This window comes from Notothenia rossii, assembly GCF_949606895.1.
Source record: "Notothenia rossii genome assembly, chromosome: 8".
Lineage (NCBI taxonomy): Eukaryota > Metazoa > Chordata > Actinopteri > Perciformes > Nototheniidae > Notothenia > Notothenia rossii.
Genome location: NC_136906.1, coordinates 72,861,846 through 72,881,218, shown reverse-complemented (window position 1 = coordinate 72,881,218; position 19,373 = coordinate 72,861,846). Strand labels below are relative to the sequence as shown.

Sequence of the window (19,373 nt, the reverse complement as noted above, 5' to 3'; positions counted from 1 at the left end):
TTTTATTCTATGAGATTCTGAAATGGTTAATTATGCACACAATAAACAGACATGCACTGAATAGCAATGAGGTCTGCAACCTCCATCTGCCTTTGAATGTGTGAAAAGGGAATTGAAAGCCAAAAGGTTATCTTCATGTGCATATCTTATAAGTGATATGCAGCATGTTGTTCTTTCAAAGTGAAAAACTGTTCACAATTACCTCGTGAAACAAGATAAAACAGTTATTCAAATCTATTCTTAATCTAGGTCTTCGTGTGTGCTTTGTGTTGTTTTTCGTTCCATCCCATCTTCTGCCAGGAGGAGCTTTGGGAATTCATAATCAGATCCTTTTTTTAAATCCTCCTCCTCCACTGCCACTGTCCTCTCCCTTGTTTCTATGCACCGCACTTGACAGCTTCATGGGTTGGGCAGATAAAGCTATATGGAAACACGTGACAGGGCTTGTAGGAGCGACGCTTCATAAGTGTGAAGACTCAGAGAAACAGACGGAGAGACGCGGAGAGGAGCAGCAGCAGCAGCAGCAGCAGCAACCTGTGTCCACAACCAGCAGCGCACTCCAAGAGCGACACTTCTTCAGACAGCCGACAAACTAATGTTTCAGAAATAAACTAGTAATAATGAGGATGATGGTGGGTTTATTCTAACACATGCACGGTGTTTTTATCACCTTTTACGTAAGATCATTGCTGGATGGATGGTGCGCTTCTGACTTGGATTAACGCGCGGTGATAAAAGGCGATTCTGCGCACTTGGACAAATTATGTAAGGTAAAGAAGCACTTTTTCTCTTTTAAATATTTCATTATACTGGTTTCTTCGTTATTTTCCGACTTTAAATGCTTTAGGTTGGTGGTCCCAGAATGAAAATATGTTTTTTTCGTTTTTGTATCCAAATGCAATTCAGCTTTTTTGCACCAAATGTACGATATCTACATTCGTGCATGATCATGAAACTTTCAAAAAAAACTAATATTGAAATAGCTTTCCAAATTCTGCATATATTTAGATAATGTAATTGCAATTATCCCATTGTATCTATTTACTCTTACATTAAGTGGACTGCCCATGTATGCTAAATATTGTTTGACATCTATTTGTTCAGCTTTTTAAAAAAAATGGTGATGCAGTCAGTCCAAGTAAAGAGGAATTGCATTATTGTGTCGGATTTTGCACCTCATCAAAAATATGCGTTTGTACTCTCACTTTTTGTTTTTCTATGTGTACTCCTGATATTGAAAGGGCAGCAGTCAGTGGGGAATCTTTTTATGTATGTTGATGCATACAGGGTGCAGGATACAGTATTTATGAGTACACCAGCTCTCAGAGACCAGATGTGGTCCCTGAACTGTTCAGAAATTCTTTAAATGTATTAAAAAAAAAAACTACAATTGTACAAAACTATGAAATATTCCAAATTATTTCAATATTTGTGTTCAGAAATATTCTCAGAATTTGAAGGTTATCTCATCCTAAAGTCATTTTCATTTTAAGTTGCACTGCTGCACATTTGCATGTGTGCATGTGCATATAGGATTCTTTTGTAGATTTTCTAAACATCTCTTAAATGTTTTTCATCAATTTCATAGGTTGTCCAGGCGTCTTAGCCTGCAGTATTACCCTCAGACACAGCCATGAAGTCCGTGCTGGATGGTGTGGCGGACACCACCTTCCGGACTATTACATCTGGTTTACAGTATCTGGGCTCCAACGACGCTAACTATGACAACCCCCTAAATGATGTAGACTTCAAGGCAGGTTTCGCTCTGCAGAAGCCTTTATCTGCTTTCCGCAGCGACTCCTTCCCAGGCAAAGTACCTACGGACGAGGAGCTCATCCTCAAGGGCATCCCCTTCTTCCCCACCAATGCCACAGACTTGTTTGGCAACCGGAGCATGTTGGGAGATGAGACTAACACTTTACAATGTGGGGATAACTTTATGGACATGGAGTGTTTCATGATCCTGACCCCCAGCCAGCAGCTGGCTGTGGCAGTGATGTCTCTGACTCTGGGTACCGTCACAGTGCTGGAGAACCTGGTGGTGCTCTGCGTCATCTTTCAGTCCCGCACCCTCCGCTGCCGGCCGTCCTACCACTTCATTGGCAGCCTGGCTGTGGCTGACCTTCTGGGAAGTGTTATATTTGTCTACAGCTTTCTGGACTTCCATGTCTTCCACAGGAAGGACAGCCCCAATGTTTTTCTCTTCAAACTGGGTGGAGTCACAGCGTCTTTCACTGCGTCTGTGGGGAGTCTTTTCCTCACTGCTATTGATCGCTACATCTCCATACACCGGCCTCTCGCCTACAGGCGCATCGTGACCCGGACCAAGGCTGTCATTGCCTTCTGTGTGATGTGGACCATCTCTATCGTCATCGCAGTGCTACCTCTGCTGGGCTGGAACTGTAAAAGTCTCAACTCTGTTTGCTCAGACATATTTCCTCTGATTGATGAGAACTACCTGTTGTTCTGGATCGGTGTTACCAGTGTGCTGGTTCTTTTCATCATCTACGCCTACATGTACATCCTGTGGAAGGCGCACCACCACGCCGTGCGCATGCTGAGCCGCACTTCCCAGAAGAGCCTTGTTGTTTACTCAGCAGATGGGACTAAAGTGCAGTCCGCTCGCCCGGAGCAGACGCGCATGGACATCCGCCTCGCCAAGACCCTGGTGCTCATCCTGGTGGTGCTGGTCATCTGCTGGGGCCCACTGCTCGCCATCATGGTCTATGACCTCTTCTGGAAGATGGACGATGACATTAAGACAGTATTTGCATTCTGCAGCATGCTCTGCCTGCTCAACTCCACTGTCAACCCGGTCATCTACGCCTTGAGGAGCAAGGATATGAGGCACGCCTTCATCACCTCCTGCCAGGCCTGCAGGGGCACGGGCCAGCAGCTGGATAATAGCCTCGAGTCAGACTGCCAGAACAGACATGCCAACATTTCTGCCAACAGGGCTGCAGAGAGCTGTGTGAAGACCACTGTGAAAATAGCCAAAGTAACAATGTCTGTGTCAACTGAAACTTCTGCAGAGGCTGTCTGATGGCCCTTCACTCGGGAACATGTGTACAGTAAATGTCATCCTCCCCAAAACAATGCCATCCACCAGAATAAAGCAGAAAATAAAAAAAATAAAAAAAATCCTCTCCTGAAAGTATTGACTTCCTCACATTGGCTTTAGTGGTTGCATTATTTTGTGTTGGTTTGTAAGTACATAGTGTGCCAAAGTGCCAAAAAGTATTGCAAGTTGATAGGAAAGGACTCACAATTTGAAAGGATAACCAATCATGAGTCTGCTATCTACCATAGACCTCATGATATCCAGTTAGTGAAGGCATATTATATTTTTGTACTGTGAATTCAGGTTTTGAAAACAATATTATCTTCATTTATGGGATAAGGGGCTACTGACGTTTTTAATTTGAGATGTTTTATTGTGTCATTTAGATTTTAAAATGTGTCTTGCGCCATAAATATAACAAATCTTTGGCAACTTGACTTTCTGATCTACAGGCTTCATGTACATTAGGCATTTCTATGAAGGAGTGATAGAAAAAAAGTTTCAAAAGACTGATTGCTTATTTCAAAAATTGTCATTTAACATGTAACTTTTGTATTTGTTCTGACGACACTCAGTGAGTGGGAAAATGTGTGAAGGAGATTTTGAGATTTGATGGGTGATTCATGCTCAAGATATATAAAAGAAACATCACCATCAACTAAAAAACTCCAATGAGATGGAGGTAAAAGGATTCACAGATTTTGAGCGTGTCAAATCTGAAATGACATTTCTGTGGCAGAGTGACGATGGTCCTTGTTGTCCATTTATTTACCCGCTAGCTGTTAAGAGTAACGTGTCTTTGTTCAATTGTAAACCTAACAACTGTACAGTGCTTTCTTGCAAAGTGTTCAAATCGCCTCATTCAGCTGTACAGCCAGCAAAACAACAACAAGCTTGAACACATCAAAACTGACGCAGTGTGCTGGACACAACTGCAACAAACTGAAGTGGTTTCAGACTATATCTGCTTTCATCAAATGTAATATTTTACTGAATTCAGCCATGTATGTGTGTAATACCTTGTGACTTGGTGATATATTTCCGACCCCAAGCCTTTTGATCATTGCAGTGAGTTGTTTTTAGTGCCACTGTTGCAGAGGGTCATCATTTCGGAAAAATAAAAGCAACCCATGCACAGGCCTAGTGAAGTACTTCTGGCGTAACTCTAAATAAAAATATGTCTGCTGTTAATTTTACGTATCTAAACAAAGAAACAGGGGTTGTTTCATTAGCTGGTAACTTGGATGGAAACTGTATGTATGCATTGTGTGAAGACTCGGCAACTGACCTTACAAAAGAATCTAAGATGTGACTTTCCTTATAGGTGATGTAGTACTTTTAATCTAGAAATCTCACAGCACAATTGTTCTGTAGACATTTATCTTGGTGTAAAGCTATCCAGACTGTTTATCAGTATTCTTTGCTGCCTCTTGTATTATGAGTGTTGAAAATCAAATTGTCAACTGTCAAGTGGCTTCTGTACAGTGGTGGCATAATGAGGAATCTATGACTTAAAAAAAACACAATCAGTCTAGTGTTTTTAGTATTTGCTGTTTTCAAACTTTTGAATAAAGTTGCAGCTGGTTGTCATTTCGTCTTCAGTTATTTGATGGATTATTTCATGGTGGGAAACCGAAGTTTGCATACATTTCGGTTAAACGAATACTATAACAGCCCCCACAAAAAAAACATGTATACATATATCCATCTATTACTCACAAAGTTATACCTCCTAATTCCAAAAATGTGAATATTCTTGATAAATTGAAGTAAATATAAAAAACCTTACTAGTTAAAACACTGCTGCATACTCATTCTCATGGAGGCCCACACAGGTATGAAACTGATGCGGATATGTTATATTGGATATTTTGATATAAATAGTCTTGTTGTTAAGTTACTTGAAGTAAACCCAGCTCCCATTTACTCCAATCATTTAATCAGTTTGTGGACTCTTTTTTTACCATGTAGGCATAGCAAAAAAAATAATGCTTTAGATTCAAGGTTCAAGGCTTTTATTGGTCATACGGACATAGCTACAGTGTAGTTATGACGATGAAAATCTTAGGTCCCAGGCTCCACAAACAGTGCAACACAATAAAACAGAAAAAAAATAGTGCAAGTAAATACAAAAAAAGAAATAGTGAGAGTCTATATACAAGTGATTGGAATATGATATATTAGATAAATAATTTCTAAATTGCAGCCAGATGAATGTTATGGATGTTGTTTCAAAAGTTCAGGTGCTTAATAGTCTTATATCCTGTGGGATGAAACGGTCCCTGAGTCTGCCCGGTGGTTGTATTCAAGAATTCAACACAGAGGCACACAGTGTGAAAGAATTATATACAAATAATCATTTGGTGGGCGAAATATTCCTTGAATTCTGCCATCCATCACTGATGTATGAGGAACAGATACTGAAAGAGACCAAGCCCTCAGCGGACAGCAGCCTGAAGCCATTAGTGATGTTTTAGCGCCCTCTTGAGGAAGATTATAAAAATGTCCATAGTGGCAGCCTGTTTGAGGGAAAATGACATTTCTACATTTTATTTTTATTTTGTTTTACTATGGCTAACTTTTTGTAAACCTAAAAGTGACAAATTGCAAGAGTATGTCTACCACAGCATCCTCTGACATCAACATCTGCTCTATTTTTTTCATCTCCTGTCTCAGAGGAACAGGGAAATTGCAGCATCTGTTCACACAGATGTTAACAGGATTGTGTTTATTTATCTTCAAAACACTTTTGTAAAAAACTACAAGATGTGTCTACTTTACCTCTGCAATGAGAACTTTTCCTGACATTTTAACAGAAAACTATTTGAAGAATATTTATAATGAAAATAATCCTTTTTTTTGGGAGCAAGATACTCGAGTTATTTTTATATAGCCAATTGCATATAGTACCACAAATAATTACACCATGACGTTACACAACAACTCTTATTGTTCATTTTACTACCTCAAGTTAGGTCTACTATATCATGGATCTTAAAATTATATATAATTTAAAGAAAAGGTGTTAAAATACAGATGCCTCTCGCATCCTCAATTTTTTGGGGTGGTTGAGAAGGCGGTGATGAAGGAAGGAACATTTATTAAACGTTTATGTGTGTTTTGTATTTTTCTTCTGAATCCGAAATATGCTTTTTATTTAAGACTGGGTTAATAATATGGAGAAATTAGAGTTACCTATATATTGGATTGATTATTCTATGTAGTGGCCCTGGGTTTAAAATGACCTTTATCTATTGATATGAGATTGGTATAATTGTTTCCTCACTTCCTTGTAAATAAAAGGGAATGCTCATTTAGTATTAGATTCCTATCTAAAAAGAATGTTTTGTATTTGTTATATAAATCCTTTTTTAATTAATCATTTGCATTCAAAAATAATAATTAATATTGTTCTATTAAACGTTTTAAGTGAAATGGAAACTTCCTCGTAGTGTAGTGGTTTGTAAGAAAACAAACAAATTTGAAATAAAAGGAACATTGTTATTTTCATAGTCCTCGGGAAACGTAGTCTTCAAGTATATAAAAACAGTGGGTGCTGTAGGGAATAAAAACTACAAGTACCAGCGTGCAACCGTTTTCACGCATGCTCATAGCCGATCATATGGAACGGAATTAAAGGTAAACTAGTCTGAGCCGTTGAGAGTACTCCTCGGATGTAGTGCAGCAAAATCTGCAATCATCTGATTTTATAGCAAATTAACCTCAAATTATTTTGGCCGGATTATCTCAAGACATATTTTTCAACATAATCTCAATGAGATTTGTCAGCAGAAGACAACAATAGCGAAAATAAGGCGTATTTGTCTGCCGCCCGGAATCGCCGCTGCCGTTGGATTTAGCTAACGTTAGCTAGCATTGTCACCACAGACCGGGGCCCAAATCAGGGACTTTCGCAGATAACCAGGGATTACAGCTTTCTATTCATACTTTTTTAAGACACCGTTTTGCGTGATGGCTTGCGGGGCTACCCTGAAGAGGAGTATGGACTTTGATCCACTGATGAACCAGGCTTCCCCAAAAAGGAGGAGGTGCACCCCGATCATGTCTCCAGTCTCTTCACCTCAGAAGTATTTGCGTATGGAGCCCTCGCCTTTCGGGGAAGTGTCGTCAAGACTCACCACAGGTAGGAATTTCAATCCACATTTTCAGAATTCAGTGTAATCCCAAGTACATTATGGGAAAACTATTCTTAAGTGTAAACTGGACACTATTAGCTTTCGCTATTAGCCTCCCCCCCTGTGTACCGGTGTCTGTCGTTTTGTTAAAGCCAAACCCCACATGTAATTTGTCAAGTTAAAGGAGTGTTGTTCTTGTTAATCCCTTTGCGATGGAAGACTCGTATAAAGACGATTTCATGTGAATCTTTATTGCTTGGTTGTAAATTCGGCAGTAATTATACATGAATACTTTCATTGTACTAATAGTTAACAATGGTTTGAGGAAGTTAAGTGTGGGAAGAGCAGGAAGCAATGGTTTGACTGTTGTGTAAATTATTAAAGTTTTCTTCTGAACATAATTGATGCCTCGAAGTTATTAGAAGATAGACATTTTAGTTTGTCTTCGATTATATTAGTTTCATTGTGTGCTCCGGTATAGATTTTCCATTTCAGTAAATAAAAAAGGAAACAATGTTTTGTGGTGCTTACCAATATTATGGATGCCGTATTCTATGCTTACAGAAAGTAGCTATCTCTTCAATTGTTTGTCTTGATCTACCTGGGTACATCAGAAAGGCAACATGATGTTTGATCTCTGCAGCACCTCTGTATGAAGATGTCCCTTGTGTAATGGAGCAAATGTTGTTTCTGTCTGTTTCAGAGCAAATCCTACACAACATCAAACAGGAGTACAAGCGGCTGCAGAAACGACGACACCTGGACAGCACCTTCCAGCAGGAAAGCAGCTGCTGTCCTCTGGATCTGCAGAACCAGAGTGGATCAGCCCTGCCAGGTAGCTACCATCCTTATTAGTGAGGAGATTCAGAAGTGTTCACGGATGCATTCAACCTAGAACAACTGTCATAAACCCTTCCTTTACTGATCAACTCAAACGTACATTTAGTGGGATCTAGTTAGTTCATGTCCTGCTTAGGATGTCCACCTGAATATTATTAGCTGACAACAGCACGCAGTTACCATCCTGATACTCAGAAAGAATGGCCTTTTTTTTAATTTACTTTTGAATTGGCCAACTACAATGGGAAATCCCACAGCGTCAGCCACTCCCTGAGTAGAGGAATGATATCGATGGAAAGTCCCTTTATCCTTTCACTTTCTTTTATTATGTTTTTTTAATTTTGTATTAAACCCACTCTGAGAAAGCTGAGGCTCAAGCAGAAGCTTACATCAGGTTATGCATAACTGTGTTGCCATGCCTGCTTGGCAGCCGGATGATATCAGTGTTCTAAGTATTGTAATATGAGCCTGGCCAGGTTGTAAGTCTGTGTGTAATCTCATCTGTTTTGTATTAACGTGTGATCTCATCTCTCCTAACAGGTACGTCCTCCGGTGCCTCGTCTCCCTTCAGGAAAGAGCAGCCTTTATTTTCCCTCCGACAGGTTGGGATGATTTGTGAAAGACTGCTGAAAGAGCGAGAGGACAAAATCCGCGAGGAGTACGACGAGATTCTGACGACAAAGCTTGCTGGTATGAAAGCGTGAAAAAAGATATGTGGAGCAATGTGGCGCGAGTCATTCATACATTTTCTAATGAATGTGTTGTTCTTCCAACAGAGCAATATGACACGTTTGTCAAGTTCACGCACGACCAACTGATGCGGAGGTTCGGAGAGCAGCCGGCCAGCTGTGAGTATATTTATTGTTTTATTTGTCATGGTATTTGTATTTTGTTTTTCTTACTGATCCCTGAAAGCAACGTTTGGTCCTGTTGTGTAAGACATGACTCACTTCTGGTGTGTTTACATTGTGCACAGTAGACAGCTGCTTGTCCAATGTGTAGCTAAACAGGCCCGATTCAAATAAAGATAAATACATTCAAATAAATCCAGAAGGTCTTGCTCGTAGAGACCCTTATACTTCGCTCTGCTTGCCCTTTTTTTTATCTCTGACTGCTCCGAGACGTAATGTGAGGAGAACACAGTAAAGCAGGGGAATACAATGGAGGCCAATATAATCCTACTAGGTCTTAACCCAAACAAATACCTTGCATCTGTGATGTGTGTTCTAGAGACAGACACGTGTGGTAGTTGTTGAGGAAGCGATTCAAAATGTGTTTTGTATTGAAGTGTCATCTCCTTCCTCTGCAGACGTTTCCTGAGTGTGGGCCTCTGACGTTAAGGAATCCAATTTGCTGCAAAATTCTCCGGGACTCATTGGGTCTAGTTGGACCTTCCTCCTAACTGTGCCATATCTATGTGGACTCAGTTTGTGGCGTTGGCTTGGTCTGCCAGAGTTAGGAGGGCTTCCTGCTGCAGACTTGTTTAAGGACTCTCTCTCTCTGTGACTACCTGTTGCCTCTTAACCGCCGTGTCAATATTTATTTGGCTTTGTTCTGATGCCTTCGTAAAAGGCTGACTGCCAATCACACTTTGCCTTTTGATTTTATTACGTTTTTGTTTGATTTAGTTATTTCACAGAGGATTTTACGACTAACATCTCGATGTACATTTTTGAAAAAAGGGATTCAACATTGACAAGTGGACGAGCGAAGGCTGCCTTCAGACTGGACTCCTGGCATCTTGGCTTTTTTCAGCATTTAATCTGTACAGGCACTTCCTGCTTTTACATTTGTATACACTGTATTCTCTTTTTTTTGCTTGACCTATTTTCATTGTACCAAAATGTCTTGATTTTATTTGCTGTATGTATAAAGGGGCTTTGATTCAAGCGGAGCAGACAAATAAAGTGTTTACACAAGTATTTGTGTTGTGTTTTTTCAAATAATTTGTTACGATAAGGTAGGGCTGCTCGATTATGGCAATAATCATAATCACGATTATTTTTGGTCAATAATTGACATCACGATTATTAAATACGTTTATTCATTGACTTTGAAAATATCAATTTATTGAACTTTAAAACAAATACAGATAATAATTTGAACAGTATTTTTTTTTTTACTTGATTACCCTGAATGTATAATTCAACTGAAAAACCAATACTAAAATAATAAATACCAATAAACAAGATCAACAAATATTTTGGAGCGGACTTCCACAAGCTACTAAACATATATAAATACAAATAAATTAGATCAAATATGTTGCAGTGCACTGTCACAACCTAGCAAAGTCAAATAATTGTTTTTTTCGATTGTTTTCGTTATTGTGGCAGGACAAAATCGTAATTGCAATTCAAATAAGATGAATTGCACAGCCCTACGATAAGGTCATTGTTTTTACATGCTACCACCACAGGTCAATGAAAGTGAGGAGTCTGGTTTTAGCTTCTTCATCTTAAATGTCTCAATTGTTTCATACAACAAATAATCATTATTTAGGGTGAAGTGTCTTGCCCAATGACACAACGAGATGCTGACTGCAGTGCCCCCTTAAGATCAGCGTACTACTAACCCACTGAGCAACATCCTTAATCAACTATTATCATTGGGAATATTATGTAGAGAAATGTAAGTATTGCTGGGTTTTTTTAAGCTTCAGCAAACTATTTATTGCCAGGCCCCTGCATTCAAACTGGAGCTGGCAGCAATAACTTTAAAAAAAGAAAGTCAAGTCAGCATTATGTGACACTTGAACCAGGGTATCAACCTTTACAGGCTATGGTATTAAACTAATAATTCATGATGGACAGTCTTGTATCAAGCCATCAGGACATACTAATAAAGATACACATTGTTCATATAATCATGGGTTTAAACGTTCACTAGTATAAGAAAGCAGGCACTATGCTAACATTTTATAAAAGCTTGCATTTTATGTGTAAATGATCAGCAGATGAAAACCAAATGAATATCAAATGAGCAAAAATTTCCCTTTCCGTATTTGTTTACATATTTGTCTAAATATTTTTTAATTTCTTGGGTTTATAATTATTATCTGAAGCACTTTGGGTTACTTTTGTATAAATATTATTTATTTATTTATTACATATGTATTTATTATATTTCGTTTTTCATGAACCTGGTTTAAGTGACCGGATGTTACCCACCGTCGGGAGGAACGGAGAAAATATTCGAACGAACCCATTCTAGTCGGTGACGTAGTAAGCAAACGAAGCTTGTGATTGGACGAGCTGGCAGGAAAGCGGTGTGGCTAAGGAGGAAGGACAGTAGCTATACCAATGTGAATTGATTAAACATAATGTAATTGTTGCTAACTTAGCAACTACTTTATTTGCATTGAAGCGTGTTTGGTGGTTTGCGAAACATGGCTTGTTTTTTCAGAAGAAAGATTGCAGCAAAGGTAACGAAGCTTGATAGATGACACACTATGCTAATGCTAACTTAGCAACATGCCTTGACCCTGGAGGATGTAAATACAAGAGGCAGGACTGTCTGTTTATCTATGTTCTTCAAGCTGTTTTTGATATCTTATACGTCTTTTTTTGCTGTGTAGCTGGGTCGTGCGCTGCAGCAGTCTGAGGATGTCTTCATACCAGCTCTGTCAGCAGTTCCAGTTTTTAGGAAACAGTTAAGTTTGTTTAAGATTACCTCTGTGTGTCCTCTCTTTATGTGTTTTGTTTGTTAAAGCTCCTTGAACTTGTTCTCCTCAGACAGAGTCCTGACTTCAAACTGTCAATCAACACATTACGGAGCAGTGGGGTTTTACCATCCAGTGGTGACACCCAGCAGCAATCAGAGGAATTAGCCAACCGGGTAAGATCACATGTGGAGAAAGTCTGGTTAAAGATACAACTTGTGATGTTGCAGGCTCACAAATAGACTGTTTTTTCACCATTTAATACAAAATACTTGATTTATTACATAGAATAAATAGCTTGTTTTTAATGGGTTTTATTATTGTTTGTGTATTTGTTTTGTTATTGTGTTAAGTGTGTTATATAAAGTTTGACTTCAATCAAAAAGTTAATTGAACATTTCTGTTTCCTTAACAATAAGAAACACATGATCTTATATATCTGCATTCAAATCAATGTTGTATGTCTCAGTTAAACCAGGACAGTGTGGTGGAAGATATTTCTGCTGGAAATGGAGTGATACACTTCAAAGTGAATCGGAAGCTTCTTGTCGAGGTTTGTCAGCTTCATTTTCCTCTTCGGTAAAAAAATTAAAGTCCTGTTTGCTTGTACTGCGATTTCTAATCTGTTCTTTCACTTCTGATTATAGAAAATGTTGGAGCCATTTGGAAAGGAGGATGATCACAAATTTGGATTAAATAGTGAACTCTTCAAGACTCTTAAGAAAGGAACAACATTAGTTGAGTATAGGTATGTTTGACAAATAACCTCACCACCACCACCACCACCACATGCATGTATCTTAGATTGTCAACAGACAGAATCAATGTGTATTTCATTTTGCAGCTCTCCAAATATTGCCAAGAAGTTTCACGCTGGACACTTAAGATCTACAATTATTGGTGAGTTTTGTCTTGAACTTATTTACACATAAATATATATATATATAATTATAATTTCCGTCTCCAGGTAACTTCATTGCCAACCTAAAGCAGTCACTTGGAAACAATGTTATCAGAATGAACTACCTCGGAGACTGGGGTATGCAGTTTGGTGAGTAAATAGTGCGCAACATATTGAATTGTGAATTAAGTCCTAAATGCTTCTCTTTGTGTAAACTTTATATATGTTATTTCAGGTTTGCTAGGAGCTGGGTTTGGAAAATTTGGCTGCCAGGAAAAACTGAAACAGAATCCCCTACAGCATTTGTTTGAGGTGAATATGCATTTTGGAAACAACTGCAGTGTTAATGCTAGCTTCACGGCAAATAGAAATAATTCCTGCAGCGGCACAATCAATAATACCACTTAAGAACACTGGGGGGGTGGGAAACATTTCTGTTGCTGCTTTGAAAAAAAAATGTTTTCTTCAATACCACCAAGGCCTTTGTTTTTGTTATTGTCATGCAGGTTTATGTTCAAGTAAACAAGGAAGCGGAGCACAATGAGGCAACGATGCAGGCGGCCAGAGACTTCTTCAGACAGCTGGAGCAGCATGAGAGCGAAGCTGTGTCGTTATGGCAACAGTTCAGAGAGATCACAGTGGACGAGTATCAACGTGTTTACAAAGTGAGACCAGCTGGAATAATACCAATACCAATGATGTCCCTTTTGAGTTGGCTCCAATCCATTGTTTTAATGTTAAATGTAAGGTTTATTTTCAAATCTTTTCAGCGTTTAAACGTCCACTTTGATATTTACTCCGGGGAGTCCTTTCACCAACATGGAGCCCAGGACGTGGTGCAGCAGCTGCAGAGCCGAGGCCTGTTGAAAACCTCTGAGTATGTAAACATGTAAACAAGCAAAAACATGTGTTATGAGGCCAGTGGTTCAGCTTCCTGCTCTCAGATGGTTGATTCACTGTGTGGCTAAAAGAGGACTTTAACATCACCGCTGCTGAGTAGATGAGTTTCCTCTTTTTGTAAAATGTTGAAGGCTCAAAGATTCACGAGTAGGGTATTTACTGACTTATTTTATATCATAGATCGTATAAAATCTCCTTAATTTGTGTTTATCACCGACCTTATTTCAGGCATTTTAGCTAATCCCATTCAAAAATCGACTCTGAAATAATAATAATAATAATAAATTATATTTATATGGCGCCTTTCAAAGGACCCAAGGTACATGGTGGACAAACAGACAATCAAAGGGCAAACAAAAAATAAAGGAAGCCGGGTGACCAAGAAAGGGCTAGGGCCCGAAGGCCAGGGCGAACAGGTGTGTTTTTAATGATGATTCGAAGATGTCCAGGGAGGCAGCATGACGGATCTCGGCAGGAAGTGCATTCCAGAGGGTGGGGGCCGCAACACTGAACGCCCTGTCACCAACCGTTCGTAGGCGAGAGCGGGGGATGGAGAGCGGGCCGTGTCTGAGGGCCGCAGACTCCGAGAAGGGGTGTAGGGATGGAGGAGGTCCGATAAGTACTGGGGGGCGAGGGTATGGGGGGACTTGTACGTGAGGAGGAGTGTTTTATACTGAATCCGGGACTTGACCGGCAGCCAGTGGAGGTGGATGAGGGTGGGGGTGATGTGTTGCCAAGCTTGGTGCGGGTGAAAAGCTTAGCGGCAGAGTTCTGGACGTATTGGAGCCTGTCCAGGGTTTTGCTGGGAATCCCGGACAGGACTCCGTTGCAGTAGTCCAGACGGGATGTGATGAAGGCCTGTACAAGTGTTTCTGCCACAGAGTCGGAGAGTTTTAAATAAGTAAAACAAATGTGTTAAAATGCTGACTCATTACATTTTAGGATTAATTCCTGCAGAACTCTCTTGGCTGAGCATCTGTTTATTTATTATTAATCTATTTTCAATAAGGAGCAGGTAATGTGAGATATTTGTTACCCTTGTCCTTTTTGGTTTTCGGTTACTTTGTTACATACCATCTTATGTGTTGTGTTGGAAGTTGATTTGATTTTATCTTTAGATTATATATGTGTTGTTGTCCAGAAATAATATTTTTTAGGATGTCTTCATTCCATAGTTTGTCCAGCAGAGAGCGCTGACACATTGACGTGATATTGTCCTGTACACATCTTTAGATTGTATTGTCAATAATAAACAGTGAGTGGTAGATATAGTTATTATACAAAATACAACCAGTATGAAACGTGCAACATTAGAGTAGGTACAGACACAGTATTGGTAATATATTGTGTAAAAAAAAAGTAGGATATGGAGAAATATTAAAATTATAGTAAAAAATAATCTGCAAACTACACTTCCTTTTGCCAAACAATTGCCCCTCTACACTATAACAACTTAAAATACCACATTGAATACTATTTGCACCTTTTCAGTGACACGGTGAAGACTTTTTAGTCATTTATTTCCCCCTGGAGGCTGTGTTTTCTTACATTTTTAACACACTTCATTGCAGTAGAAATTGGTGTTTTAAAAACTTGAGCTAACATGGACGTGCTATATCCACAACATCATCGCGGACACAAACCATGTTCTGAACAGCGAATATGAACTGCTACCTTCTAATCGGAGATACAGGGTCCCACGATCCAATACGGTCAGACTGAAGCACTCCTTTGTGCATCAGTCAACCCTCACAGTAAACACAGAGCTGAATCCAGATCAAATGCGCGCTGAAGGCTCTTTGAGCATGTTTTCCCTCAGTGATTGTGCTGTTATGTTCAATGTTTGTTGCTTATTGTTCATGTATTGTGTCTTGATATTTGTCAATAGCCCCGTTCACACCGGAGTACTTTTCCCACTTTAGTTCCGATATAGTTCCGAAATGTCGCGTTCACACCAAAAAGAGCCGGAACTATAATTAGTTCATGAGAACCTTTTTACCACCTTTTCCGTCCCTGCTAGAGAGCAGGGACTCTCATGCGGCTCTCTTGTGAGAAAAGAGCTATATTTCTGATTGGCTGGGCCGATTGCAAACCACGCCCCGTAAAACTCAAAAAAAGTGTTGTGAAGCCACCATTTTATTATCCTCGCATTAGCATTATTAGCATTAGCCCAGCGCAGAGAGAGTAAATTATGGCAACACAAAATAAAACATGGGAGCGGTGGAGATGAGGAGGTTCTGGCGATCTACTCGGAAGGCTTCAGTAGAAGCTGCTGGGACAACTCCGGGGACTTCCGGCCGGGGATTTTGGGCGGCAGTATACGCCGTGAAGTTGTTTGCGGCCTGCCAATAAACCCAAAGCAGAAGAAGAGGAAGTGACGTCAGTGGCTTCATTTGCCTAATCCACCCCCAGGGATTTATTCCGGTGTGAACGCGATCTGTACTTAGTTCATCAGAACTAAAGAGTTCTGATGAACTAAATTCTCATGAACCTTTGTGGGAAAAGTACTGCGGTGTGAAAGCGCCTAATGATGTTACACATGGAGTTGCCGTGATGCAAGTCAAATTTCAGACTTGATCGGACCAATAAAGTATTATCGTATTTTCAGGACAGGAGCCGGTGTAGTGGATACGTCCACAGATGGAGACATGAGCAGCGTGTGTGCGGTGCAGCGCGCCGACGGCACAACGCTGTACATCACCAGGTCAGTGCGAGGAGATACAGTCAATTACATCTGCAATTATTTTACATTTTATAACCACTGTACTTTTAAAAAATTACATAACGGATCATAGCTATGTAATCAGATGATAATAGCATAGGAAATGATGTTTGAGTGAAAGTGGCCGTACAGTAACGGTTAATATTCTGGATTTCAGGGATCTTGCTGCAGCGATCGACAGAAAAGAAAAGTACAATTTTGATGAGATGATTTATGTGGTAAGGAAAGGGGTTTCAAGCTTTCTATTTGTACTTTTTACATTTTTAACCCTGCCGTCTTTTTAAGAATAAAGCAGCCATTAATTCATAAACAATTACATGACTCAATCAAAAGTAGGTAAATAAATACAAAGTCCAGGTTCATTTGTGAAAAATAACATAAAAAGCAAATCAAAAGTGTTATTTATTTTAATAAATAAAGTAATTAATAAAAAGAAAATAAATAAAAAGCTTAATAAAATGTCAACAGAAAATAATAGCTTGGGAAATAATGAAGTTAATGAGGAACATAGGTATATTTTCTAATAAATACATTTAATTTTTTATACATTTTTCCTATTAATGTGCCTTTTTCTTAATCTTCAAATTAACCACTTCATTTATTTGCTAATTGAGACTTTTATTTCTACATATATTTATTGACCGAGTCCTTTTATTTATTCATTCATTTATTTGAATAGGACAAATACAAATAAGATTTTGAAAACTATGTTTGACTAACATACACAGGAGAAAGAAATAAAAAATGATAGACAAATGCAACATAAAAAAACTTTGGCATATTAAATACTGGACTTTCCCACTGAAGTGTCACTTTTTTTTTTAAAACGTCCTTCTTACGAACCAATGTATTGACAGAACAAAAACAAGTATGCAACAAATGCCCTGCCATGTCCTGCGGTATAAACAAACATTCCGAAAACTGATTGCGTTCGGGATGGAGTGGCGCAGTGGGCTGTGCGTTGATCATCAGATCAATGGTGGCGTTGGGGAACTCCAGTTCCCGCCCCCGCCGGCACTGCGTCAGGCCGGTGTGTGTCCTTGGGCAAGACACTTCACCCGAATTTGCTCCTGTGGGTACACAGTACATGATCGTTACGTGTGTAATGTGTACTTGTAAAGTCCCTTGATGACTTTGAGGTGGGAAGATGGGCGGAGTGGCGCAGTGGGCTGTGCGTTGACCATCAGATCAAGGGAGCACCAGTTCGAAACCCGCCGCTGCGTCTGTAAAGCCGTTGTGTCCTTGGGCAAGACACTTCTCCTGAATTTGCTTCTGTGGGTATTGTCCACAGTACATGACCGCTACATGTGTGTAATGTGTATTTGTAAAGCGCTTTGAGCATCTGGAAAAGCGCAATAATAAATGTAGGGAATCTTATTATTATTATTATTATTATTATTATTATTTTGTGACGTCAAATCCTGTAATTTTCTTAACGGTTTATCAAATGTTTATGCAACTTTTACAACTCTTGAATGTCTATTTTCTTTACTTGAACCCTCTTCACATGCTTGTTATTGCTACATATTGATCATTTTTGCTGAATTGAAAGCATATTTGTTCTTTTTTTAGACGGATAAAGGTCAAGCCAATCACTTCAACCAGTTGTTCCACGTTCTGCGTGCTTTGGGACATTCTTGGGCTGACAGGTAGCAAGAAAAAACAAGAAAAACACCAACAGCATAACACAGTGGAGGTTTCATTGATTTGTTGAATTTGTTTAAATGTTAATTTTGTAGTTGTATACAGGTCTTAGGAGATAGTTTACTTTTCACACTACACATGTTTAAAATAGGAATATAATCAAGTAAGTGTTCTTCTCTGGAATACATATTCTGTTTCTGAGAACAGTATTTTCTCTGTCTATATAATTGTAACCAAATGTAAAAACATGGATTGAGCAATATTTCACAAAATCATCACCCCACCCACAGACCGCGGTTTCTAATCAGAAACAGCTCTCAAAGATAGCTGTGTTGTCTGTGTCAGTTTACATGCTTTGCTGAATACATTTACTCATTCACTTAAGTTAACATTTTATTTAGATTTGTATGTACTTTTTAAGGTATGTTTTATAAACATGTTATGCTCCTTTTTTACTCCTTTTGTGTTCATCTGACAGTTTAGTAACTTTAAAATAAAAAACTGTTTTTAAATAATTTGATAAGCACAGAACATATAATACATATAGGCTATAATATCATAACACCAAATAGGTGTTAAAATAAGCTTTACCTCCACCGACTTCAACATTGAAGTGCTGCTTACATGTTAATGTATCAATAAAGATAAACAATGATATCCATTAATATGTTATAACATTAAAAAGGGCCGTTCAGCAAAATGACTGCTGTTTCGAAAAATACGTATCCATTCTTACCAAGCTAAAACTGTGACTATAGCACTCACACTTATAACTGAGAAATTGTTCTAAGTGTTATACTGATTTTCTTAATAAATGTATGTGTGTTTGCAGGTGTGAGCATGTGCCCTTCGGCCTGGTGCGGGGCATGAGCACCCGCAGCGGGGAGGTGGTGTTTCTGGAGGACGTTCTGAACGAGGCTCGCAACAGGATGCTGCAAAACATGAGCCAGTCAAAGAGTAAACACAGTCATACTTTAAATGATCGGTTCTTTATTGCATGCCTCTGTGTGCCAAGGGTACATTTGCATGTCCCCAAACATCCGTTATTATATTTGTAAGTAACATTTGTTTTATAGATGGAGCAGGAGTCATTTAATCATCAACTCATGAACACCTTTTATTTACGAAATGTGTTTTAAACGACGACCTTGAGAGCCTTGAAAGGCGCCTATATAAATTAAATGAATTATTATTATTATTATTATTATTAAAGGTCATTAAAGGTTCCCTCATGGGCAAACAAGTTCTAGACATACGCACCCCCCTTTTGATTCGAGTAAAACGAATCAAAAGGGGGCGTACTCATTTATCAGAGTAATTCTAGTAATGGTACATTTACTAGTACATACACATTGCTGTAAAGGAAGTGTGTGTCAATGCAAAACAAGCTGTTTTCAACAACATTAGCACAATGACAACATTGCATCAATATTTTCAAATGGCAAATAATAAGAGAACGGTCTATGATTAACCTCTGTCTTACTTCCCACAGCGACAAAAGAAATGGA

The 19,373-nt window shown here is 39.0% G+C and overlaps 3 protein-coding genes across 4 annotated transcripts; all 3 read left to right on the top strand.

Moving 5' to 3' along the window:
- Positions 1-404: 404 nt before the first annotated feature.
- On the top strand, positions 405-4,651 carry cnr1 (cannabinoid receptor 1). 2 transcript variants are annotated; one of them, XM_079644113.1, is made up of 2 exons: positions 405-765; positions 1,589-4,651. In XM_079644113.1, exon 2 carries the CDS (start codon positions 1,634-1,636, stop codon positions 3,041-3,043), a length of 1,410 nt encoding a protein of 469 aa, XP_079500239.1. In that variant the 5' UTR covers positions 405-765; positions 1,589-1,633; the 3' UTR covers positions 3,044-4,651. The 2 variants fall into 2 exon arrangements, with proteins under 2 accessions (XP_079500239.1, XP_079500238.1); XM_079644112.1 differs by having other exon boundaries at positions 405-770.
- Positions 4,652-6,687: 2,036 nt separating this feature from the next.
- akirin2 (akirin 2) lies at positions 6,688-9,959 on the top strand. Its single transcript, XM_079646783.1, has 5 exons — positions 6,688-7,205; positions 7,901-8,032; positions 8,578-8,727; positions 8,814-8,885; positions 9,347-9,959. Exons 1-5 carry the CDS (start codon positions 7,034-7,036, stop codon positions 9,355-9,357), a joined length of 537 nt encoding a protein of 178 aa, XP_079502909.1. The 5' UTR covers positions 6,688-7,033; the 3' UTR covers positions 9,358-9,959.
- Positions 9,960-11,262: 1,303 nt separating this feature from the next.
- Positions 11,263-19,368, top strand: rars2 (arginyl-tRNA synthetase 2, mitochondrial; the record flags this gene model as incomplete). Its single annotated transcript, XM_079645311.1, has 15 exons — positions 11,263-11,461; positions 11,615-11,688; positions 11,772-11,874; positions 12,168-12,251; positions 12,346-12,446; positions 12,543-12,598; positions 12,666-12,749; positions 12,835-12,911; positions 13,106-13,264; positions 13,370-13,476; positions 16,108-16,203; positions 16,379-16,439; positions 17,794-17,870; positions 18,698-18,822; positions 19,358-19,368. Coding segments are annotated over exons 1-15 (1,251 nt in total), but the record flags the coding sequence as incomplete, so codon positions are not given.
- Positions 19,369-19,373: the final 5 nt, after the last annotated feature.

Excerpts from the sequence above, each read along its gene's own strand:
- akirin2 (XM_079646783.1), top strand. The coding sequence starts at position 7,034 with ATGGCTTGCGGGGCTACCCTGAAGAGGAGTATGGACTTTGATCCACTG. Across the intron at positions 8,033-8,577 it reads GAGTGGATCAGCCCTGCCAG|GTACGTCCTCCGGTGCCTCG; the intron begins GTAGCTACCATC and ends CTCTCCTAACAG. Across the intron at positions 8,728-8,813 it reads TCTGACGACAAAGCTTGCTG|AGCAATATGACACGTTTGTC; the intron begins GTATGAAAGCGT and ends TTCTTCCAACAG.
- cnr1 (XM_079644113.1), top strand. The coding sequence starts at position 1,634 with ATGAAGTCCGTGCTGGATGGTGTGGCGGACACCACCTTCCGGACTATT.